Source organism: Orbicella faveolata, unplaced genomic scaffold (assembly GCF_042242905.1).
Source record: "Orbicella faveolata isolate gen_17 unplaced genomic scaffold, um_ofav_v1 contig_4, whole genome shotgun sequence".
Lineage (NCBI taxonomy): Eukaryota > Metazoa > Cnidaria > Anthozoa > Scleractinia > Merulinidae > Orbicella > Orbicella faveolata.
The window spans coordinates 2,792,309-2,817,482 of NW_028301569.1; the positions used below are offsets into that span (position 1 = coordinate 2,792,309).

General features: G+C 37.7%; 3 protein-coding genes and 2 long non-coding RNA genes across 7 annotated transcripts in view; 2 read left to right on the forward strand and 3 right to left on the reverse strand.

The window, feature by feature from the left end:
- The window catches only part of LOC110065213 (uncharacterized), a 35,727-nt gene extending 20,790 nt beyond the window's left edge, over nt 1-14,937 (reverse strand). The window contains exon 1 of the mRNA XM_089276340.1: nt 14,673-14,937. Within this exon, the coding sequence (XP_089132466.1) occupies nt 14,673-14,794 (122 nt within the window). The 5' untranslated portion in view covers nt 14,795-14,937. The remainder of the gene's footprint in view (nt 1-14,672) is intronic.
- On the forward strand, nt 5,500-11,043 carry LOC149100932 (uncharacterized). Of its 2 annotated transcripts, XR_016203044.1 has the most exons (4): nt 5,500-5,646; nt 5,971-6,038; nt 8,625-8,841; nt 9,919-10,370. It is a non-coding gene; the product is annotated as an uncharacterized LOC149100932 (long non-coding RNA). The 2 variants fall into 2 exon arrangements; XR_016203043.1 differs by lacking the exon at nt 8,625-8,841 and having other exon boundaries at nt 5,501-5,646; nt 10,276-11,043.
- Nucleotides 11,645-13,017, reverse strand: LOC149100933 (uncharacterized). The gene is made up of 2 exons (XR_016203045.1): nt 12,702-13,017; nt 11,645-11,896 (listed from the first exon to the last, which is right to left on the reverse strand). It is a non-coding gene; the product is annotated as an uncharacterized LOC149100933 (long non-coding RNA).
- Nucleotides 14,938-15,439: 502 nt separating the features above from the next.
- Nucleotides 15,440-23,523, forward strand: LOC149100934 (heat shock 70 kDa protein 12A-like). 2 transcript variants are annotated; one of them, XM_089276336.1, is made up of 6 exons: nt 15,440-15,579; nt 16,732-17,054; nt 17,607-17,831; nt 18,525-18,702; nt 19,014-22,119; nt 23,185-23,523. In XM_089276336.1, the coding sequence occupies exons 1-5, from the start codon at nt 15,567-15,569 to the stop codon at nt 20,057-20,059; spliced, it is 1,785 nt and encodes a 594-aa protein (XP_089132462.1). In that variant the 5' UTR covers nt 15,440-15,566; the 3' UTR covers nt 20,060-22,119; nt 23,185-23,523. The 2 variants fall into 2 exon arrangements, with proteins under 2 accessions (XP_089132462.1, XP_089132463.1); XM_089276337.1 differs by having other exon boundaries at nt 16,836-17,054.
- LOC149100935 (uncharacterized) lies at nt 22,164-23,227 on the reverse strand. Its single transcript, XM_089276343.1, has 2 exons — nt 23,157-23,227; nt 22,164-22,814 (listed from the first exon to the last, which is right to left on the reverse strand). The coding sequence occupies exon 2, from the start codon at nt 22,796-22,798 to the stop codon at nt 22,394-22,396; it is 405 nt and encodes a 134-aa protein (XP_089132469.1). The 5' UTR covers nt 22,799-22,814; nt 23,157-23,227; the 3' UTR covers nt 22,164-22,393.
- Nucleotides 23,524-25,174: the final 1,651 nt, after the last annotated feature.

Consider the following 25,174-nt stretch of genomic DNA (forward strand, 5'->3'; position numbering starts at 1 on the left):
TTGACAAGGACCATAACTTCATTAACTGCATCTTGGACTGCCGGTTGCGTGCTATTTGAAGTCGCAAAAGGCTGGAATAACTCACTAGGTATTGGCTAGAGGAAAAAAAATATTGTAACCAATGGTAATTTTCACTTAATAAATTTAATTTTTCCCTCTATAAAGTTTAAGTTAAGCGGTTGTCAACAGGCTTACTTGATGAAAGTATATTTTACGAAATATTATAATCCTTAATTTTTTTTTTTTTGACAGTAAAGTAAAAAAAAAGTTAAAAACAAAACAAAAAGAACAAAAGCAAACAAACAAAAATTCCATGCTTACTTCAGTTCACTGTTAATAATGACGTGTTATTTGAAAGCGTTTCGTGTCCTTTCGTTTTCGTTGCACCACGATTTTTAAAATAGCCTTTTGATATTTCGTTAGAAAGCAAGCTAGATGGAAATCCGACCACACACTATCGTGTGCCGGGACTGAAGACGCGGTTGAGCAAGTAGTGGTGAACTTAGATAATTTCATACTTTCAATCGGGTAGATTTTGAACAATTTCGTTGTGAAATCTCCTTCCGCCAAGGTCTGTATGGGGTTAAGTTAAATCCCAATATTCAGCTCATTGCCTTAAAACGTTTCATCTTTTTACGAGCTCTCAATACTGAACACCTATACTCCCAAATTGGAATATATTATATTGCAACTAAATGTAAACATTTCAAAAGGAACAAGTATTCAAGAAAACCAGATGCACATCTAAAATACATTGATACCAAAGCGATCTATTTTTTGCCTACCTCATATTTAAGAGTAAAAATTAAGTGGTAACTTGCTAGCAAGATCTAGGTAAAAAAGCATACACAAACCTTCTTTGAGTCTATGAAGGCAATGGAAGCTGCTTTAGTGACCAAATTATCCAATATCATTGACGAAATATCAGTTAGTTTTTCCTCACAATAAGAGCTCTCTTGTAAGAAACCTACAATGTAAAGGGAAAAAAGAAAGAAAAGACCGTACAAAATTTCCAGAAATATCCAACAAGGCAATGCAGAAGCAGAGGCTTACAGAATAGTTAATAACGATGCAGTTATATGAGGCGATATAAATGGCAAGGATGAGAAGAAGAAGCTGGAGAATGATGAAAGTGAACCTCATTTTCAGGCCGAGTATGATATGCGAAAAGCAACGAGGTAACGATAAGTAACGATTAGTATTGTATTGGTGTAATTTTTAGTATTGGTGTAATGTATTGCTGACTGATTTATTTTTGAAATGAATAGTACGATAACAGCGAAACAGATCACTTTTTTAAGGTAGTGGTAAAACATTCGTTTGTAAAGAATTTCCTCACAGAATACTTACTCATACTGATGTAAATGGAAGCAGCCTTTTCACTGAGCATATTTGTATAACTGCTGGATATCTTTACCTCAAAAATTAGGCAGGCAAGTCTGTAAGCCCTGAGATGTTCTACTGTAGGTCGTGTTCCTGTCTTTAAACCCTTTTGGAGTCTCTTTAAAATAATGTCAGCTGCATCAACCCATTTGCATCTCTAAAGGACACCGATTGCCTGTTGCTGCTCATTGTATTCTCAGTTGCTCGCTGGTCTTGGATAACCTTCCTCTCGGAGATCACAGCAAGCCTTGAAACGCAAATAAGAGTTATAATGTACCAAAGAAACATGGTTTCCAAGAATAAAGATTCTTTATGCTTATTCGTCACTCAGTAGCATTTACTGAGACGAGTCGCTGGCTGAACAATGTAGCACTGTCTCAAAGCTTCCCTGCTGTATTACATAAAAAGCCGAATCAATGCTCATGATACACATATAAACACATTGTTTTTGCCGTGCTAACATGGGCAGAACAGGGAGAGAAAATTTACATTCGTTGCCCGTCTCAATCTGCCATCTCTCTTTAACGTATTTTACAATGTGATGACCCAGTCTTGATTCTGGTGGATCCAGCATTTTATATATTTGTCAAGTTGTACGCTATAAAGTACTTCCAAACCCTTCCCACCAAAATGCCACTTGCCAAGCAACCCCATACACTTAACTTGCACAAAAATATATGTCAACAGCAACTATTATCTCCATCATGTAACCTCAAATGTTGCAAATGGTGCAGTAAAAATGACAATGTTTCATATTGCCATTTTTCTTACCTTTCTCTAAACTTGTCCGCCTCTTTTTGTTTCTCATTCAAGAGCTCCTTCAATTTTGCAATTTCTCGCTGACCCCCATCGAATCGCTGGTCTGATCGTTGTCTACACTTTGAAATAATTTAAAGGCATCTAAAAGATACAGCCCATATAAATTAGAGTTAAGTAACAACTTCACATACTGTTGTGTTAGCTTACGTGATATAGTGTCAAAGTTAGTTATGTGCGAGAGTGCGAGCTAGGTTATTACAGATGGCGTCTTGAAGTAAACACCTATTGTTCTTTGAGGACTAATTTAAAACCCAAATACGAGTTCATTGCCTGGATCACACCTTGGTAACTGTACAAAAGCACAAGTGTTGAGGGTCAACTGCACCTTTTAAAAGATTGTTCAGAGTTACCTAATTTTAATCATGATCAACTCTTACCTGTTCGTGAGCCTTTCGTGGTGTGTGTTAATAATCTAAAAATGTTTATTTTGGGAGCAATATTGACTCAATAAATTTCAAAATAGTACGCTGGACAAAACTGTTCTGGATTAACGTTTTACGACAAAAAATGAAAAAAAAAGCAAAGCGATGCAAATAATTCTGAGAGTGCCTTAAAACCTACTAAATTCCACACATGTAAATTTATTTTCATATAGATCATGCAGGGAACACTTGAGTTACAGAGAATCTAAATTTGTGAATGAATAACAAAAGTACTGAAAATTGCGCGATTTCTGAGAAAAAAAAAATAGCCATAGTTTACATCGACACGGTACTGTTAGATCAGCGTTGTTGTGCGAAGAACATCGTTGCGTGTTTGTGGAATTCTTTCATGAATTAGGCGAGATGTTATGAAGAAGGAGCGATATCCATCCAAACAGCACTATAATCCTGTAATACATCAGCGGTTTAGAGAAGCAAAGATTCAAGTTGTGATGCTACCTCTGAAGGCCACAAGGGAAATCAAAGAAAGTTGTTTCAAGCTGTTAAGCAAGAAATTGTGAGAAAATGGCAAGGTCCTGGTAGATGAGCCCAGAAAAAGGTCCGAAAACTTTCCTAACTGAAGCAAAAATAGCAGTGTCTGCATGAGGTTCTCGGCCGATTACGCTTTAACACAGCAGTATCTTGTGCAATTGTGGCCTGTGCGAAGCTCGAGCTAAAGGCAGCCGTATTCAAAACAGGCGGAAGACCGGTTTAGTGGCAAGATCAGTTTAAAGACTTCAAAGAAGATCAGTCTCTGAAGACAGTATCGTATTTCAGTGGTCAAATAAAGTTGTAAGTCTTTTTCATGCTTTCTTCTCAACATCTTGACCAAAAAGTCCACCAGCACGTAAAGAGTTTCTTCGCAAAACAACACTCTAAATGTGACTCTTATTTCTCAGAAATCACGTGATTTTACATAATTTTGTGACTCTATTACCGAATTTGGACAAGGTGTAACGCAAGCCTTTCTTGCGTGATCCATATAAAAATATGTTTCCATGTGTGGAATTTAGTAGAGTTTAAGACAATCACAAAAGCAGTCTTGTCACTTTGTTTTATTTTTTGTGGTAAAACGTCGATCCAGAACAGTTTTCTCCAGCTTACTAACATTTCAATTGTCTTAATCCATATTGGATTTCAAGATTTGAAACAGAAGATATATGAAGGATGTATTTATCAACTTGAAGTTTACAAGGTTAATTAATCGCCGAAGCGAATTTGAGAGAGTTAGCTGACGTCCCCATTCTTCGGAGGAATGGAGGCTTGTGAGTCACGCGTGTATGTTTATATATTGGTTTATGGAGTTATTTAACAGGAGGGGGCATGCATGGCAACGGCGAACGCATGAATTAAACGATTCAGTTGAACGAAAAGTACTGCTTACTGATTGTTGGGGAGCCAAGGTCCCCCCGCCTCACCAAAAAAATAATAAAATAATAAATTATTGTTTGTATTTTTACGACCCTCGCCTTGATTAAGAGAAGGGAGACGGTGAAGCTTGTAAAACTTCAGAACAAAAAAACACAAGTTTATTTCTTATTTAAGCAATAGACCACTCTTTCTGTGGGTTTACTGGCGCTATAAACCACGCGGGATGTTGAGAGAACACGAGAAAAGCTTGTAAATCACGAGCCGTTAGACTTTTCGAGTGTTCTCCCAACATCCCAAGTGGTTTATTGCGCCGGTAAGCCCATAGAAAGAGTGGTCTATCGGTTTTATGAAATAACTATGGAAAAAGCCTGTCAATGAGAGGAAAATTTATCGTACTTTCGTGATCAAGTTGCTTATTCTCATCAAGATCATGAGATGACGCGACAAACCAATCACAGCGACTGAACGAATGAAAGCACAGACTCCTCGCCGGGCACGAAATCCACAGAGCAAAGCGACGAAAACATTTCACCCTAAGAGAGTTTTCAGAAAGGAAAGGGAAAGGTTATCGGTGAAAGGCAAAAAGCATATTAATCAACTCAAAAGTATTCTGACGGGGAAATGCAGGGATTCTTAGGTGGAATTGGTCATCACGTAAGTAAAAGGCTGTACGAAATGTTTGCAAGTAGTCCAAACTTCATGTGCTCGGCGAAGTGATTCAACGCAGTGTTTAACGATAACTTTCTAACGTTTTGTGAATGGAATTAAGTTTAGTTACAGAAACGCTGCTTCCGAAATTTATTCAGAATTTATTTACTTGTGCTGAAGGTTATGAAGTCCGTGTTTCTCTGTATTTTGCTAAATGAAAACTATTGCTTGAAAGCTAAGCTTATGGAAACCAAACTCATTTATCGTGTTATGCATGCATGCATTTAAGCTTAATTTAAACCCAAAATTTCTTATAGAAAGAAATCTTTTCCCTGCTTTTTTGACAACCCAAATTGATCAGTCAAGCCCAGCTGACTCCGTCCTCCGCAGACCGTGGGAAGCACCGAAAAAGGGTTTAGAACTTCCTTAATTTTAATCTCAAGCGTAACCGGAGTCGGCATAAAATTTTTGCCGCGGAAAAAAGAGATAAAGCTGTATATGACGACCAACTTCTGGTCCTTGGTTTCCTTGCAAACTTTTATGTTGAATGAAAAGATATTCGTGTTATTGATATCTCAGCCAATGAAAGGCAAAACTGTTTATTACATTTGTTATCGCTAAAGTTCCGAGTTCTCTAGTTCCCGCGTAGAGCTGCCATAGATCGGGAACCGTGGTTTACCGGTACAATAGAACATAGGTTTAGCAACTCTATTGACCAATCAGAACGTGCGTAGTATCTCAGTTATTTTATAACAATAAAGTTCATAAGAAATGGACAACAACGTTAAGTTTAAAACAAGACATGTTTCGATCGTTCAACGATCATCTTCAGTTGTGAATTCGTTTCAGGGGCGGGGTAGAAGACTCCTGAAATTTTTGTACTGGATCATCCAACAAAAAGTGACGTCACATCCGGTTTAAACGGTGCCGCGCAGCTCGTTTCACAAAGCGAAAAAATGGCGTTTCGATTGGGGAAGATTTTCCTCTATTTGCAAACCATCAGGTTCGTGTCCTTCCATACTGAGGATAGAAATATCTTGAAGGCACATTTTTTCGACTTTTGAAGCAAAACTGTTGGCAAAAGAGAACAGTTTAGTATTGTTTTGAAGGAAAATAACGGAGAGCCTTCTGTCATCGAATGGCGGATTTTACACATATTCAAAACTGGTGTTGTTCCGACTTTTGGTTCTTATTGTTCGTGATTCGGTGATAACACTAAGTGCAATAGCCTATAATGTTAACAACAACCTGGATGAAGTATTGCTGGTCATAGTTTGCACTGTGTACAACGGGAACATATTTAACAGAAGCCATTTTTTTCTGGAAGTGAACACAGTTGAAGCTCTATATCCACGTGCGTGTGGTGGAAAAGACATGCTGAAGCGTATACTCAAGGTTAGTATCCTATTTCCGTATCTCTTGTTGAATACGGTTTTTCTCTGTAAGAAATAAGCAATGTTGAGAGTCAGAGGTGAGCTTTGGGGATATCAGATTTCCCCGAAGAGATCAACAAAGGGGTGAAGCACTCCCCCACCAAATTTTCTGGGAGTACCCCACCGGGTACTGTGAAGTTGTTCATAAATATACATGTATGCTGGACAGAATTCAAATTTTATCCAGTGGTCAATTGTACATTCCTCTGTATTGTCTGAACTGCAATGCAGGCCTGGGGATCAACTTCTTTGGGCAGTTCCAAAAGAGGGGGGTTGGCCTGTTTAGGGTTAGCTCCTTAGCCCTTAACTTTACCTCCGCTTTTGACAGGTACCCACTTCTACTGTGACCTGGGGTGGGGGTACTCCCTTATATGCACTATAGGGGTATGTGTGGCCCCAAAAGGTATGGTTTTTCAGTCGTTTTGGTCATAAATAGGGTATCAGTTTTGGCCATTTTGGCCTTAAATAGGATATGGGTTTTGTACTCTAGTCTTGAATTGGGTAATGTTGTTTAGAAGAAGCTACTCTTTCATCATTATTGATAAGACCATAGACAAAAGGCCGTCAAAAATTATGTTTAGGGCAACTGTGTCAGCTACCATGGTGGTAAATATGTTATTGAATTTTTATTCTGGTAATAAATAGGGTAGGGAGAATCGCAGATTTTGGTAGTCACAATTAGTTAATTCGACTATTTTGAGATTTTAAAGATATGTTCTATATATCAAATTGACTCAACAAGAGATGCTGTGGAAACACAGGCCGCTGGTGATTGTTTTCACAGCTTTTTTAGTTCTTCCAAAGATCTGTTTACAACACCTCATCTTCTGTTAATCTGGTGGGGATACAATGTAGCTCTGTAGCAACGGAACCTTTGTTCATTATTAATTTTGATCAATGTTTAAATGGCATCTGCCTTCCATCTTGTAAAGAAAAAATGAAAAATGGCTGTCTCATACGCATGCATCAAATAATTCACAAAGGTCAGTTGTGATTGCTCCATTGTGGGTGGGCTGAGAATTCTAGCTTGGTTTGATCTTAAAGTGATTGTTTGCCATTTATTTCCCCATGCATTTGGCTGAATTTGACCCTGCATGACTATTCAAAACCCATATTGAATAATCAAATGAGCAAAATCCCTCTTTGTTTGAGTTTCCCTCAGTCATTCAATCACAGTGGGTTTTGCTAAGTTAATTTTCTCTTCTTTGTAAATTGATATTGCTGCTTTAAATTCTAAATCTAGGCATCATGTGACACTCGCCATGCAAAGAGTTGTCCCGGTTAGCCAAGCCAAAGTGTTTACACGAAGAAACGTTGTCCTGCGTGTCAGGGTGCCAAGGCATGACATGAGCCAAGGCTAGACAACTCACCCACCCCTGTTGTCTCGCAGGCGAGACAGTTTCATGATCCTAACTGTAAACAGTTGGTTGAATTTTCAAAGAAATAAATGAAAAGTTAGCTTGGCCAGGGTAACTCAGGAGAAGGGTTGTCTTGGGTACCCAAGACCATATAAATGGGCCCTAGTACAGCCATTCTATTTTATTTCCACACTCCCTCTAATCCTCTGTTGACATGAGCTTTAGACGGGGCTATGAAAGAGTTATTTCTGCACTTTTATCTTTTCTGTTAGGTGGCAAATATTGACTTATTTAGAGAGTGTGGCTGGGGGAAGGGGGTGTGGATATGAAATGGAATATCTCTAGTCAACTCTGGGCCCAAGTTGTGTGTTGTCTAACTGATTATACAAACTATACTTTCCAAAATCTTTATGGGTAGGTGTTTGAGAGGATCATCTTATCTGTTCGTCACTACAGTGGAACCCCACCTTATGGCCACCCCATTCACATAGCCACCTTGTTATTACGGCCTCTTGATTCTGGCTTGTACAAAGGCTCAGTCAGTCAGTCATTTTCTTATTTAAAGAACCCCTTTAACCACACTGTTAATGTGGTCAGATTTTTGTGGCCCAGCAACCGGATTGACAGAGTTCCACTGTAATTTAAAATTGTCAGTGTTGGTTGTTTTAAGAATATTTGTACCTCACAGAGGTGAAAATGAATTTGAGCTATTACCCACAAAACAAAATTCTGGATCGTACATTTTAGGAGTAATATACACAATTTATAGTAAGCATCAGGCATCACTTTGAGAGTGAAGTCCCATAACTCTATTATTTGGAGATTGGTTATCCACTATCCCTGAAATTACCAAGGCTGATATCTCTATTATCATGTCATCAAAGCCATAATATTTTGACACCTACTGTACCATTAACGCAGTTTCCTTAAGCAGTTAAACAAGAGTCTTTCTTTAGTAAACCAAAATAGTACTTGCTGCCAGGTGCTTTATAAAAGTATAACCCTTCCAGAAGCCTTCACAAAGTAACGTCAGTAGCTAACAATTTTTTTGTGGCTGATTTAAACCTTGTAATAAATCATACTGAACTGGCCCAAGTTTAATATACATTTTGTTGCATTTAACTTACATGTTTTCAGTTTAAAGGAGAAGGTCACTCCAAAGAGCTTACTTTTTTTGTCTTCACTTATAGCAAGTGAATATTCAGCATTTCCACTCACCAAAGGTTCAGCCTCTGAAGTGCCTGCTATCCTTAAGAAATTCATCTCGAAATTAAGAAGCGACTTCAGAGGCCACCATTTTGCAACTGTCTTGGCAGCCTGAGGCTGCGTTTATGTGACTTCATTCCATCCAACTCAAAATTGGTAAGAAGGAGAAGAACCTGCAACTGACTTGGCATCTGTCACAAGGTCAGCAAAATCTTTCTTTTTTCCAAGCGATTATCCTCTTGACTATCTTCAATGCTATTATTTTGGAGTTAAGAGCATGCTTAGCTCAAAATAATATGTCTCAAGAGCAGCCATAACCTGGAGTGGTAGTCAAAAGGCTTGTCACAAGCCATCAGGACAAAATCTGTCAGACAGAATGATGTCATGAAAACTTGGCCTGGGTGCTTCTTTGGAGGCGAACTTCATAAGGAAAACCTGCACTTTAGACGCTGAAACTTCTGTGAGTGGCTAACCTTAGTGCAAGGTTTTCATTAGCGTTGACATAAAATTTATGTTTTTTGGAGTGACCTCCTGTAAAATACACAGTCACATTAAGACTTAACTCAGTAGCGAGGTACATCTTGTATGACCAGTAACAGTATACATGTATCCAAAAAACAAAATATATATTGTCCAAACTCAGTCATGTTAGTAGTGTTAGCGTCTAATGAGTTCCTGCAAAGAGATAATTATACAATCATTCTAGCCACTCTCCTCAATATTCTGGGAGTCTCCCACCTACCGTTTAGATCATCCATCCCAGGCAAGTTTTGAACTATTGTCCAGATACAAGGGACAATGGGCTCCTAGGGACAGTGCTTTAAAGTGCTATTATGATGAAATTTGCGGATGTCCTCCATAATATGAGCATAACAGTTTTGTTACCATGGCAACATACTGGGTTTAAACCTTCCCTGATGATTATAGGCTTTTCTGGCCACCTTTGGCTTTCCATTTTGATATTTGCCATTGGTGCCTCATCAGCACGATCTAGGAAGCATATTAACATACAAGGTCAAAGTCGTAGCCTTGTTTAACGTTTTTCAAGCTGAAAATCACTGAATTAGTGAAATCAGGTTAGAGGGGACTGGAAAAGAGCAAGTTGCCATGGGAAAATACAGGCTGTATATAATTTTTATAGCCATAGGTGTGTTTCCTGTAGTTCTAACTATAAGCCTATTAACCTGATGTAATATTGGGTTAAGTGTATGACAACATCAGTCACCTCATTTGCATATTTCTATTTTTTAAACCTACATATCTTTAGAACTGATGCAGATATTTGCAAAAGGTAAACAGCATTTTTAATCTTTTGTGGAATTCTATGTGATACACCTGAAAATTCTGACTCAAGGGGTAAAAATTTAAGGATAGAAGCACTTTAAAGCATTGAGTTGAATTTATGCTGTTGGCAAAATTTTACTGTAAGGTGTCGAAAGGAATTTGGAGGGGAATTTGGTGTGGTTATTGAATTGACAGACATTGGTTCTGTAGGGTAGGAATAGGGACTGAGGGGTGGGTGGTGTGCTTGTGATCCTTTTTTAAAAAACCACTCTAAAAGTGAAAACAAACTGATTTCAATTGAAAAATTTACAGCACAGGTAAAAATGATTCATTATATGTTGTTTTTTATAGGTGGTAAATGAGCAAATACCCTCATGATCAAGAGACCTGTCCAAGTGTGATTTTTTTTTACCGATAATGAAAATCATAATAAAGATGCAAAGCCACCTTGGTGTGATCTCTTCCTTGACAGTGAAGTGCAACCTAACCAAAAGTTGCATTCTTTAAGAGGTTTACAAAAATTAAATGGAAAATTAAACTACACCAGTTTGTATTAATTTTATAAGTACTCCTCTCTCCAAAATATATTTGGTATGTTGTCATACATGGACTGGCAAGAATATAATGTAGAAATTTTATGGGAAATGTTTCCATTTAAAAAATATGCAGCTGAGACACAATAACAATAATTCTCATTTCTGTGGTGTTTTCTTTGGTGTGAAAGTGTAACAACAGATTCTATTACCCTACATGTACTCTTGTGAGATAACTTTAAGAATTCCTAGGAATTCCTAGGAATTTCCTAAGAATTCCTAGGAAAAAATTGTAAGTTGAAGAATGTAGGAGCTCCTCTGAAAAAGTTTGTTAGTTTTTTTTTTTCTGTTCATTTTTTTTTGTTGAACATTTATATTTTCCTATAAGCAGTTTCTTCACAACACATTGTAAGATAATAACTAGCCATACAAAGGACGTTTTTGTCTCGGAGATCATTTTCAAGATAAAAAAAGTGATTTTCATTTATATTTTTTATTTTCTTTCGGCAGAGACATTTTGAGAATTTCCCTAAAAATATCACAAGGTACAAAGGAAGGGGCAAAAATAAAAGTTATGTTTTCATTATCAGTTTGAGTCTCTCTCTGAAGCTGCAAAGTATGGTTATTTTATACTGTTGTGGATAATGTTAGGCCCATTTTAATTTTTTCCAGAAAACAATTTGAACATCCTTGTTACACAAGGAGGGGGGGGGGGGGGGGGGGGAGGTATTCTACATAGTTTTAAATGAGGAAGCTGCACCTCAAGGTCCAACCCCTTAATACTGTATCCCTTTTCTAAACCCTTAGAAAGTAGTTTTAAACTATCTTTTTGAACAATATATCAGAATCCACTCATTCTGGCTCATGAGAGTAAATGAGAGATTATCAACAACATTTTAGAACTAGAAGAAGGGAAATCCCTAAAAGAAAGATTTCCGTACCCTTTCATTATACACCTGAATTCAACTTGTCAGAAATCCCTTACCCTTTAATAGTTATATCTGAAGCCTGAAAACTTTTGAGCAGAACTTCCCGATAGATGTCATTACATGGAGTCCTCCCACATAAACAATCCAGGAACTCTTGTCAAGTTGCGATGAAGCTGGCTTTAAGACTGTCTGATCAGGCAGCTTCTTCAGTTTTTTAGTACAAACTTGTTACTCTCAGTCAACTTCTAGTATGGAACCTTTTCTTTTCTGGTCTGGTCCAAGTTCACAGACACTACTAGCTAGCAATCACTTTCACAACACTAACACTAGCAATGTCAGTCGCAGTTTGGTTGTTCAGTTTCACCGCACCATGTTTCATGGTCGCTCATCATTGTCAGACATGAGTTCATAATAGCTTGTAACATTCACCAGCCTGGCAGTGTCATTGTTGCTATTACCTGTTCCCAGACTTCCTTTTATGGCTGAGTGTTGGGGCATGATATTTCATTGCTGTTTGCAAATAGTTTGTTAAGATCGCACATTGAAAGTGTGATGAATTAAAATAATTGAACTCTATGAGAGAGAATTGTCAGAATTGTTAGGGTTCTCTCATTCCCTGGAACTGAAATGTCTTGATGTAAGCTTATATAGAGAAAGCAGACTGAAAATAGAGCAAAATGTCTAAGTAACCTTTCAAAATAAGTAAGCAAATACATTTGATAGTTAGGGATTAAAAGATAGGGAACTTGGTCTGTAAACAAGGCAATTGAAAGGTATCGAAGCAATTAAAGGTACATGCTTGACCTCACAGGATCGGGGAGGGGGGGAGTGTATTGAAACTTTATAGTGTCACTGACATTTAACACTGTTGAAACAGAAAAATACTGAATTACTGAATCGCCCATAAAAATATCCTCTCGTTTATATTTAAGGGGTTCACGGCCTGCTTATGTACATGTTAAAGGAAGCGTTTACCATTATTAAGGGATTACCAAGGGAAAAGTTAAGATCTCTCGTTTAAGATTCTTAACAAATCGTAACTGAATTTATGATGCCAGTTTGAGTCACAAGCCAGAACACGAATCTGAGTTAGTGTCGATTGGCAAGAAAGTTCCGCCCCGTTATGTGTGTGGGTCTTTACAGTGTGATACGATTAACAGCTCTCCCTTACTCTCAAGTGTTTGTCAATGGTAAATTTCGAAAATTGGGCTTCTGTTAAATAGGTTCTCCCACGTGTAGAAAACTGACATTGCGCTTTTTTCTCAGTGTAATGCCTACCTAAGAGAATTGGATATTTGAATTGAGTGCAACTTACCTAGAATTCATTATTTCCACGTAAACGATGACTCCTGTGGAATTCAGCTACGAAGAAACGACGACATTTCGTAAAAACACACGCCTTCAAAACAGCGTCTTTTTGAAGAAATAATTGTTCTGTTCCTCAAACAAACGATATGGCGAGGAAGAAGACAAAATTTTGTTTTTCATGGCCAAATAAAACGTTAGAAATATCCCGCCGATTGCGAAATATTGCTGTTTTACTTACAGGGAGAACGATTATGTCGCAGTCAAATTTTTTTTGTCACTCAACCCGCTTGTTTACCGGATGTGACGTCACTTTTTGGTGGATGATCCAGACACAAAAAAAGTGCCAGGCGTCGCAGAGTGTTCTCCCCCGCCCCTGATTCGTTTGCAAATCCGGTTGAATTAATACAAGCAATGGCGTATTAGTTAAAACGTGACACAATTCACAATTTCGCAAAAAATTAACGTACAATTTTAAGAAGCGCGAGACATGGAATAACACTTGCGCGAGCACTACACTAAATACGAGGTAGAAAACTGTGAAAAAATGAAATAATTACAATGATTATAACACAAAATGTTATGAAAAAAAAAAAAAAAAAATTATATTATCAGCTAAACACCGACATGCCTGGGATTGCTGCGTCAGTAGAGCTACAATCCGCCCATCAGCTAGCTCTCAGGTTCAGCAAGCCGTTTCAACTTATTATTTTAAGTTACCCTATGTAGGTTCCTTCACTAGAGAAACAGAGAAAAGGCTACGCAAACTCGTTCAGCGCTATTGTACTAGCATCGAAATTAAGTTAACTTTTTCTTCTTTTAAAGTTGGTAGTATGCTTAGTGTTAAGGATCCTGTTCCTCTCGATCTCCGTTCGCGCGTTGTCTACAAGTTTTCGTGTGCAGGATGTAATGCCTGTTACATCGGCGAGACTAGCTAACATCTCTCGACGCGCGTTCGTGAGCACCTGAGCAGGGACAGGAACTCACATGTATTTTAACTTTTGCAGCAATCCCAGGCTAATAAGAACTGCTTTTCCATCGTGGATTGTGTACCCAACAAACTACAACTTATGTTGAAGGAAGCAATTCACATCAAATGGGAGAATCCCACTTTAAATAAGCAGCTGAAACATGCTGACTTAACTCTCTCGTTCCATATTATTCTTTATGTATATACATTTATTTAGTACCGGTTTATTATATATATATATATATATATATATATATATATATATATATATATATATATATATATATATATTTTCATAATATTTTGTATTATAATCATTGTAATTATTTTAATTTTTAACAATTTTCTTCCTTGTATTTAATGTAGTGCTCACGCAAGTGTTATTCCATGTCTCGCGCTTCTTAAAATTGTACGTTAATTTTTTTCGAAATTTTGAATTGTATCACGTTTTAACTTATACGCCATTGCTTGTATTAATTCAACCGAACTTGTAAACGAATTCACAACTGAAGATGATCGCTGAACGATCGAAACATGTTTTGTTTTAAACTTAAAGTTGTTGTCCATTTCTTAAGAATTGTTATTTGCCTGCTATTATCCAGACCATTTGAATAAATAAAGTCTATTCACCAGTATATAACTCACAGTCATTCAGTTTGTTCTGGCGACGGACTAATACTGGATAGTTCAGCTCTTCTCAAATTCGCCTTAGCAGGAAGTTTACCTTTGCCAACTCAAGGTGACAATCAACTGGTTTGCTAGTCACGAACGCAGCAAAACAGCGCTTTAAAATGATAATAATTATACACAATTGTGTGGAAATCTCACAAAGTGTGGCCTTTACATTTTTAAAACTACTTCGGTCATTTTACTGCGTCTCCCAACTTCTTAGATATAGACATGATCGCTGGTAAGAGCAAGCAGAACTCAGAATAATGTTACCTATGACCATCGTACAGGCGGACGTATTCCTGAAACTTTAGGCACTGAGGAAGGAGAACAAGCTTTTACCTCATTAGCAAAGCATCATATTTCTTTTCTTGTTCTTGTATTCTGATCTTCAGATCGCTGTTTTCCTGCTTAAGTAGTTTCAGTCCTTCCCTAACCTGTCGGTCATGATTCTGTTGCAACATAAACCGCTTTGCCAGGATACACCATGTTAGCCATGATCGAAAATTAAGCTACCTCAGATCACCATCATCAGGTTTAATTCAAGGAAGAAGGCTATTCCTGGAATTAGGACCGAAAGTTAAGTACCGCTTTCTAGAAGCTTGTTTCTGACTGACTGATTTGTGAGAAAAACAAACTGGATGGATGATAATCAGTTATCAGGCACTGATTTTGGAAAATTCCCTTCTGGGATTCTTACAAGTCCAGCTGTTTCACCAGCTCAAAGTGAGTTACCTCTGTGTTTGTAATTGTTTAGTCAGATTGCGATTGACGCAATTAGCCATAGCTCTTACGGTCTTCGTGGATTGTTTTTCTCAACAATAAAACTTTGTACAACACAGTTTATAGTAGAGCTAAAAAATAATTTCCTTGTTTCAACTGTTTCTACCCTAAAAGATTTTCAATGCAGACTGTCAAAAAAAAAAAGAAAGCTGTATGCTTTTTAAAAGTCATTGACCATGTTTTTGCATTATTGTATCATTTAATTGTTAATAGCATGCAGCATATTATACCGGAAGTCTGCGTTGAGACTTTGTTGTGGCATTTCTCAGAAATAACGGATGTTTACATTTACATACCTTGACCCTTTGTACTAAATAAGACGTCGCGCATGCGTCACTAATATTTGAGACATTTCCCTTTCTCGGAAAAAGGTATGTTTTACACGCTCGGTCTACGACTGATCGGATTTACTCGATCTTTCAAGACTCTGTGAGCTTTTACTAGGTCGAAAATATGGCATCAAAAGGTAAGAATAAATCCATTTTCATGTAGGCGATACTAAAACAACCGGTAGAACATTCATTACAGGAAACTTTCCCAGGCAATAGCTTAACAAGGGAGATCACGGATTTTAGCATATCGAAAGGTAGCTTAATTCTTAATTCAAAGCACACAAACTGCTCTACAGTCTGTTACGAAATTGCGAATTTCGCAGATAACATCGTGGTGGTGGTACGCTTATACTTCAGGAAGCGACTCCCGAAGTAAACGAGCTTGGAAACCAGCACCTTGACAACTTGTCGACATTTCTAAAGGACAGCGTACAGTCTTTTCTCGAGACATGCGTATGTTTATAGCATCATGCTCGAATATTATTTCTCCGACATTGTTGCTTATAATAGAAACTCCTTTGTGAAGTAAACGCATCGCTAAACAGTGCAGAATTAAGGGGATATAGAAGATTTCAAAAAGGAAACTGCTGAACTAGATGCTCTTCACAAAGAGCGAATACTCGGTATATTTGGTCATGGCGTGACCTATTTTTTCGCTGAAAGAAAGGGTTCCTCGACATTTAGCAAATACAAATGTAACATTTAGCAGCTCTTCATGCGGTTTCCAATTATTATAAAAATGACGACATTTATCACACTGAGATGGAATAAGTGAAACGTTTTCCGAAAGAGTTTTTGTGTTGCGTTACAGATTACATCAGTTCCCGGATAAGTTTCAAATCCAAGCAGTTGACCAATAAGCGAGCGAGATTTCAGCCAGCTAACGAAACTCGCGCTATCTAAATGTTTCGCTCGATTTCTCAGGCCATATTGCATGCGTTGCGAGTAGATTACCAAATTTTTGTCTCATTTATATCTTGGTATCGGTGTAGGCACAAAAATAAATAAACGACAAGGTTATTAAGTTTCTTTTAATGACAAGTACCCATCCTCAGTTTAATAAGGATCTTATAACCAATACTAGACAAATCGTTAGATTCACAAAACATGATGACTTCTGATTACTAACCGATATGTATGACTGACAACAGCTTAAAGCTCGCCGCTTTGAAAAATGTTTATCATCCGTATAATGTTGTCATGAAACAGATATAAAACAAAAGTAATAACAAAAAGATAACATATAAAGCAATTAATTAATAGTGTTGTTTCTCGCTTGATAACAGCCTTAGAAGATTCACTCTGCTATTCACCACGATCTTCATACGTTGCTGTCGTCGCGATCGATTTCGGAACAACCTACAGTGGTTTTGCTTTCTCGTTTATTAAGGATCATGGCAAAGATTCGATCTTTATGAACAGGGACTGGGCGAATGAACAAGGGGGTCGCACCAGCAAAACACCAACTTGTCTGCTACTGAATTCCGACCTGTCATTTGATTCGTTTGGATACGAAGCGGTTGAAAAGTACGCAGGTATTCAGGAGGAATGCCATGAGGGTGAATACCTGTTTTTTCAGCATTTCAAAATGGATCTTCACAATGACAAGGTAATGATTGCACTGATAATAACGCTCCTCTTCTCGACCTTGTCTGTGGCCCACAATAAACTTGCCTAAGGTAACACATTGAAAGAATGGTCCCTGGCAAATTGTCCTTGTTTTTAAGAGCGAATAGGCAAGGAGGTGTTATTTTTTCACCCAAAAATAAGAAATGCTTTCTCTTAGGGCAATGTTAGCACAATCCGGTGGTTGGTTGGCAATTAACATTGCCATTTGTTGACTATATTGACAAACTTTAAATTTAATTGATTACACAGACATCAAAATAGAGCAGTAAGATGGTCTATGGCTTAAACAGAACAGAATTTTGCAGATAATCTGTGTTTGATAGATCAATCACTGAGCTATACTATTACGAATAGAATGCATGCTCTCCTCTCTTGTCAACATTGATTATTCGGGCCTTCAAACTTCGTCAATCATAAGCCGATAGAAACTAATCAACAGTAAGAGTTTAAGAGAACGGATCAGATTTTTAAGATATTGAAATTGACCATCGTGCTTATACAAAAGATATTCATTGAATATTACTCTTCGCAGACCATCAATACAGAAACATCTATCAAAGCTGCTAACGGGCGCCTTGTCAAAGCCAAGACAGTATTTGCCCATTCAATTAGGTTTTTAAAGGAAGAGGCCATTAAAGTAATTTGTCAGCGGACTGGGGATGAACATTTCAGTGAAAATGATATCCAGTGGGTTCTAACTGTCCCCGCCATTTGGACTCCAAGGGCAAAGCAGTTCATGAGAGAAGCAGCTTATGAGGTGAGATGATATGATGTTGAGCTCACCATTCCAAACAATGCGTAGTATCCCAGACCAGTAGAATTTCAAGCAAGTAAGATCAATATCGTTTTCTGTTATGTATCGAATTTCTGGTTTTATCTATTATTAAATTATTATAATCAAGTGATTGACCCTATTATATCACTCGATTAGTTTCCCTCGCATCCGTCGATTATAGTTAACTTGATTTATTGTGAAAAAAAATAAAATAAAAGAAACAAAAACAACCACAAGAACAGCAACAATAGGTTGACGCATTTAGTAGAATAGGACATTTTGGAATTTTTGCCCTCCTTCCACAAGATTTGATTCAAATTAATAAGTTTGGATTTTACCTGCTCGAGAGAAGTCCAACAATAAAATCTCGAAGGTTTCCAACGTATAAAGGAGGCAAAACATGTGCTGCATTGGAAATGAAAATGCGAACTATTGGAATCGCTCCTCCCCACTGCCCTGCGTGAGGTAACTGGGTCATTTGATCAGAGTTCTAATGATACTTGTCAAAGGATTCTAGTGTTTTCTTAGCTCAATTGTTTGGCATTAAACTTGCGTTGGCATAGCAAATGTGATTCATTTAGGTCTCAATGTTTTCTGCTTTGCAAATGGTTAGTCTGAAAATTATAAGGATTTATTTTTCTTGATTTAAAGGCTAAGACTATTTCGATTTTTTAGGCTGGTTTGGGGTCGCCTGACAATCCAGACCAGGTAATGATTGCTCTTGAACCTGAAGCTGCCGCAATTTGCTGTCTGGAAAAGAACATGAGCGAATTCCAATCAGAGACCGGTAGCAGTTCGGTAGAAGGACTTCTGTGTCAACCAAGTACACATTACATGGTTGTTGATATTGGAGGTGACACATCGTCATAGTTTCTCTTTTTGTGTTACGTATAAAATTAAGTATAGTAGCTGGGTGCAAAACAAAAAAATACTAAGGAAAGTTTTGGAAATATTCCTTTAAATGCAGACTAACCGCTTTAGTCTAAATTAAATAAACAACTTCAAGTTCAAGTTTCTGTCTTAAAGAGTCTTACAACAGCAAAAAAGAAGCAAAAGAAAAGAATAAGAAACAAGTAAAAAGCAAAGCTTTTGTCTACAGTATATGAGCAAAAAGTAATTAGTTGCACTGACTGTTTTCATTAACTTGGCTTTGTTTTTGTTCAGGAGGCACTCTTGACGTCACAGTACACGCCATACAGGACGACGGTAACATCAAAGAGATCCACAAGGTGACAGGAGGTCCATACGGCGGAATAAAGGTGAATCAACAATTTGAAGCACTTTTGGATGAGCTGCTCGATTCGCGGAAGCTTCAAACCTACCGGAAACAGTCTCCATCTGATTGGCTCTGTCTGATGAACGAATTCGAGGGCAAAAAGAAAGGAGAACGCATCTTAGACAGCAAAGTAATGACAAACATCCGATTACCACGCAGTTTTGTGTCCCTGGCAAATCAGTGCTGGAGATCACGCTACGGTGAAAAAGAAGTTAAACTGAGAAATAATGAGTACCTTGCTCTCAGTTCAGAAGTAATGAAAAAATTGTTTGTTCCGGTAATTGAGGATATTAAGAAACATTTGAGATCCCTGCAGAAAAATCCACAGCTGTCAAAGGTGAAAACAATGCTTTTGGTTGGAGGGTTTGCCGATTCTGCTCTTCTTCAGAAAGAAATTAAGAGTGAGTTTTCAAGAAAGTTCAGAGTGCTGATCCCCAATCATGCAGCTATTGCAGTCGTTCAAGGTGCCGTGATGTTTGGCAAGAAGCCTTCGAAAATAACCGAAAGAGTTGTGCGTACAACCTATGGGATGGCTAATGTGCAAGACTTTATACGAGGTTTTGACCGTGAAGAAAAGAAGTTTTTTGTGGATGGGGTTGAGAAGTGTAAAGACAAGTTCGACGTTTTCGTAAGAGAGAACGCGACAGTACAAAATGGTCAGGTAATCACAAGACGTTACACTCCACTTCGTGCAACCGACATCGACATCGAACTGAACTTTTATGCTACTGGCAATCCTGATGAAGAATATATCACGGACCCCGGAATGACGAAGATAGGTAATATGGCGGTTCAGTCCCCCGACACTTGGAGAGGTAAAGATAGAAATATTGAAGTCAGCATGTATTTTGGTCGAACGGAAATAACTGCGACAGCAAAAGATGTTTCGAGTGGGAATGTAGCTCGAACCATCCTTGACTTTTTACAGTCGTAAGTTAAAGACTAATTTTGCCACTGGATTAGTTGTCAGTGCAATTTGTTGTTTGTTAAGAAACTTGAACTTTTTTTAAGTCATTTAATATTAACTTTTTTTAAACACTGAACAAAACGAATTGACTGTATGAGTGGCTACTATGAAAGCATATCATTAATACTTTCAAGTCAGATATATTCCTAATTTTTAATAACTGATATAAAAAAAATTAATCTTACTTAGTTCAACTGGCTCATAGCTATCTCTCGGAGCTTAACTCCGGTTTCTGTAGCATAAAGCGGCTAGGAGTATTGCTACCCCTCCCCAACCTCCTCATCCCTAGATGGGATGTTAGTCCGTCGCAGGCTACTCCTCGTCATTCTGTTAGGTTGCCACAACAACGTACCAGAACCCATTTATACACGTAGGTGGAGAGGAGAACTGTGAGAGTACAGTGTCTTGAACAATGACTGAACAAGCATGGCTGAACATGTTCTTATCTTAGGAAATTCATAATGCAGAATTTCTAGTTATTGTTTGTATATTTTTGAAACAAAAAGATAACGTTATGGTTTTTCTTCGTTCGTATTAAGTATGCCGTTGTGTACAGGTAACTGAACTCGCTCAAAAAAGCAGTTAGCCAGAGAATAAGGGAAAGACGGCTGCAGTAGAAATGCAGTAACGGATCAGGTCGGAATGTATTATTGTGCAGTTTGAGGTGCTAGAGTAAATGTATGACAAGATAATTCAGTTTTAGCATGCAAATAAATCAAGTATTCTTCATATTTGAAATCGAGCTTTAATCTGCTATAGCTTAAGGAATCTTCGCTTACGTCACATTAAGGACACTAGAAAAAGGCTCATTTTGATTAATTAATAGTTGTCTCCGTATCTCTATATTTCAGTTACGAACTTATTAGCAATATTAATGGTTACTTTCATTTGTATTGGTTTTGTAATCAGACCTTTTAGCGTCACCACGCGCACATAAAAACTGATTTAGCGTCCCTTAGAAGTATTTTTTCGTTCGATTTCGCTTGGCCGAGCTCTTGAAAATTATGATTCTTAACCCTTGGCTAAGCGGGACCGAGTACCTTTGTCATTTTGTTAAAGTTAAGTTTTCTAGTTATGGGCGAGAGAACACAAGTTAACACCATAGTACAGCGTTAATTTATCTATAATAGTCAAAAGGCGAAAATGGTCTTAACGCCACTAGAGTGAACACCCGTCATGAGGATTTACTTTTGAGAACATTAGGTTGATAATCTGATCTTTTTCTGTGTGTACTTGCGTATTCTTTGATTGAACTTGATGTGGAATCTTAACGTAGCGTTTACGCGGGTTATTTTTGATGTTTTTGTTACTCTGTTTCGTTATTTTATGGACTCAAAATTGCTTAGTTTGTCACATGTAAGTTTTAACCATATATATTAACCACATATTAAGCAACTTGTTATGCTAAACTGATAGAATTGATAGAACCTTCGTTCTATTGTTATTTCAGTTTAAAGTGCATATGACATGAAATTTTTTTCTCGGTTTTTCTTAGCTTGATACATATAAAAAACGGTTCTAACCTTCAATCGGGGCGGAAAAGTTTTCAAACCTGAAGTTTTGTGCTCTAAAAAGTGCTATTTTGCAGTCAAAATTGTCCCGGGGTCTGGGACCTAGCTCACTCCTTGCGACGGTCAAACAGGGCTGAATAACGTCTGCGCATGTGCGAGAGGTCAGCACAACAAAATCAAATTTCGGCGCGAACGTGATGTGTGGTTCTTTCGTGTTCAGTTGAATGACGACAAGAAAGGAGCAGAAATTTTTCCATTATTTTGGCACCTAAACGCAAATATCTCTTTTTACGCTTTGGAAAATGACAATTTGAACAATTCGAAGTTTTTGTTCCCAAAGAAATGCCGAGAAATACAAGAAAACTTGTAGTTAACGCGGTAAATATTTAGAGCTTTGGATTCAACCGCCACGATTCAGCGTCGTTTCGACTGACAGTCGTTTGCTTCGTTTGAGAGACAAATGATGTTTGGGGGACATTGACGGCAACACGAGAGTTTGGAAAAGTGTCGCCAGACGTGAGTATTACGATCTTAGTTTGTTTTGTAATCAAAATGGCACCTTTCTTTAACGAGTCGTAAAATTTATTTTAACACAAACGCTGTGGTATGGAATTGCTGTCGTAAAACTTGTATGGTCAGCACCTGCATACACTCGTAAGCTTACTCGCAAGACTTAAAGCTCAAAAAATGCTTTCTCCAGGAACGTATATTGTTGGCTACATGTACCTATACAACTGTAGAGTATTTTTATGTACAGAGTTTGCTTATCTTAATCGATCGATATATTTGATTATCTAAATGAAACACATGTTACTGTTCCTAAATTATGTGGGATGCTATTAATCGTTTTAAACCATGGAAGCAGTTCAAACGCTACATCGTTTGGGGCCATTGCCAAAAACGCTCCACTTGTCCCATGGTAATGACTGTCAAACACAGTTATTCCATTCTGTGTAGGGATGAATGCCACCGTTTTGTCATTTATAATGAAGATACATGCTGTCTTGGTATTGTTCAGCTGGGTTTGGTTTAAGTGGTACGGCAGGCTTGCTGCTGGAGTCTGCTTTCTGATGATACTGACTGGCAACTCTTCAGAGACATCAGGGCTATCAAGGGCTTTTGTCTGCTCCATTTTAGTTGCTGCTTCCTGCACACCATACAGCTGCCCACCACTGTTTTCATAGTATTTAAACATAGCGGTCTGGCACTGGCTATAAAATATAATGTATAATGTATAATGTATATTAAAAGCTTTTCTACTGCATCTGCATGTGTGTAAACACTCATTCGAATGGAAGAACCATTTCTAATTATTTATAATTATTTTTTAAACATTAATTAATGCAGTGGGGGATGATGTGGAGGGAATGTTTAATCAGAAAAATCATATCGTTTTAGAATATACAAATTTACTCATCTGTTGTACCTGCATGTTTCCTCTTGTTGCAGTGCCTCCTCAGAGTTATTTAGTTTTAATTAGTAAATACAATTATACAAACAGTATACTTTATCCTACAGGAATAGTAAATTTGTTGAAACTTCTACATGTATACCTGAAGATGTTATTTCCTTATTTTCCAGTGTTTTCCCAAGTTGACTGACCATGCTTTGTGAAGCATTCTCCTAAGAAGATTCATACCAAAACATTGTCTCCATGTTGTTATTACTGACAATTTTTATAATTAGAAACTGATTATTATCACATTTAATTATTATATGTACATGTACCTGTCTGCCATCAGGCGACTGAACACTGGTTGGAGAGGAGGTTGACGGTTCACCGTTTCTCTGGAATGTAAGGAGCAGATACATGATAAAATATTTTGGTATAGTTCTGGAACGATTTTTTGTGATAAGAAAGTAGCAAATATGCAGTATTGTTTTGGTGGGCAGAATTGGCAAATAAACAAACGAACAAAATATGGCTCCAGCCTATTTTGTGTGTGTGTGTGTGTGTGTGTGTGGACTTTGTGGGACTGGTATTTCAGTTTCAGGGGCATCAAATATTAGTTATATGTTGTATAATTATCTCAATGTTGCATTAGACGAAAACAAGCACTTCACCTACTTGTACTGGTGGAACATAGTCTGGTTCACTGGAGAAAACACTATCAGCAATCATGAACACTTATTACACCATCGGGTTCCGGGCCGGTAAGTAGAAACATTAGCTCCTACCCGATCAAAGAAACGGTAAAACCGCCCGGGGACTTTTCATTCGACAGCTCAGTGGAGTGCTCCAAGAGTGGAGACGAGCAATATTCATTCGCTTCCCGAGTGGCTCTCATCCAATGCCGAGTACAGGCCCAGCAATTTAAGAGCGTAAATCCGAAAATATCGAATATCGGCCGACAGAAGCGAAATAACGAATTTTTTTCTTGTTTGGCCAAAAGAACCCTTTTGGCTAACTATTTTCGGAAATGACATCAGAAGGTTCGATTTCCTTTTCCTTTCTTCGAAATTTGCAAAACTTGAAAATTCGGCCACAGGGCCTTCAGCGGCGGTCATGAGGCCTGAAATTTGGCACATGTTCAACATGCTCGTGTGGACGTACCAAACGTTGTCTTAACATTTCCTTTACACAGTTTGTGGGGTATCTCTTGAACTTTACTCGGGGCTAAATTTTGTTTAAAAATGTTGCTTTTTACAAAATAGTTAACTCTCGCAAGCCGAACCATTTACGGACCTAAAGTGACAAGGCTAATATTAGCAAACTTTGAACTTGTCAAATGCTGTCTGTTATATTTCAGTCAAGTAAATAAATATAACCAAATAAAAGCAGGTTCTTTATTCTACTTGCCTGGAAAAAATTGCAGGTGGCCCGTAAAAACTGTTTCGTTGGGAGAATTTTCCGTGAGGTCACTTTGACGCATATCTCACTTTTAATTTTTTATTGCGCAATTGCTATTATTTCCGACTTTTTTGTTTTATACATTCCCACTAAATCTTTTGAGGTAAAGAATTGAAATAAATCCAAGATAAGAAGTTCAAACAAGTTTTTACAACTCAGCTTATCAATAGACCAATTCAATCTCTTTAATGGTTTTTCAATAGCACTGGTACTTTATCCTGAGTCACGCAAACTACTTCACACGGTAGCGAACGTGACCAGCTGGTTGAAAAAAAAAAAAGGGCAAAAATATACATGACTAGAATGATCCTTTTTGTCACCAATTTTATGCAGTATGACTAAAGGGTCTGTCTACTTTCCGTCTAGAAAATGACACGGTGGCCCGTAAAAGTAGTTCCGTTGAGAGAATTTTTCAGTAGGCTCCTTTACAGCTCGTCGTATCAGAGTTCACTTACTTAAATAAATCTCCCAGTTGCGATAATAAAACGGAATTGAAATAAAATTAAACATGGAAAGAACTTAGCTGAGAGGTTTCTGAGGGTAAGTTAGTATTTCCATCTATATTCTGCCTTTAAAGGTTTACTATTAAACGGTTACTGTTTCGCTCAAAGTTGTTTACTTTACTTTACTTTACAAATATTTGGTTGTCTTTGATCATATTCCCGATCATATTGATCATATAATCGGCTAGTGTGATCTATGTTCTGGTAACACAACGTA

What these genes read in the sequence shown, in the direction of transcription:
- LOC149100935 (XM_089276343.1), bottom strand. Translation starts at nt 22,798, where the DNA reads ATGTTTAAATACTATGAAAACAGTGGTGGGCAGCTGTATGGTGTGCAG.
- LOC149100934 (XM_089276336.1), top strand. An exon ending in TGAGAGAAGCAGCTTATGAG is followed by an intron (nt 17,832 to 18,524) that starts GTGAGATGATAT and finishes TCGATTTTTTAG; the next exon opens with GCTGGTTTGGGGTCGCCTGA. An exon ending in CATGGTTGTTGATATTGGAG is followed by an intron (nt 18,703 to 19,013) that starts GTGACACATCGT and finishes GTTTTTGTTCAG; the next exon opens with GAGGCACTCTTGACGTCACA.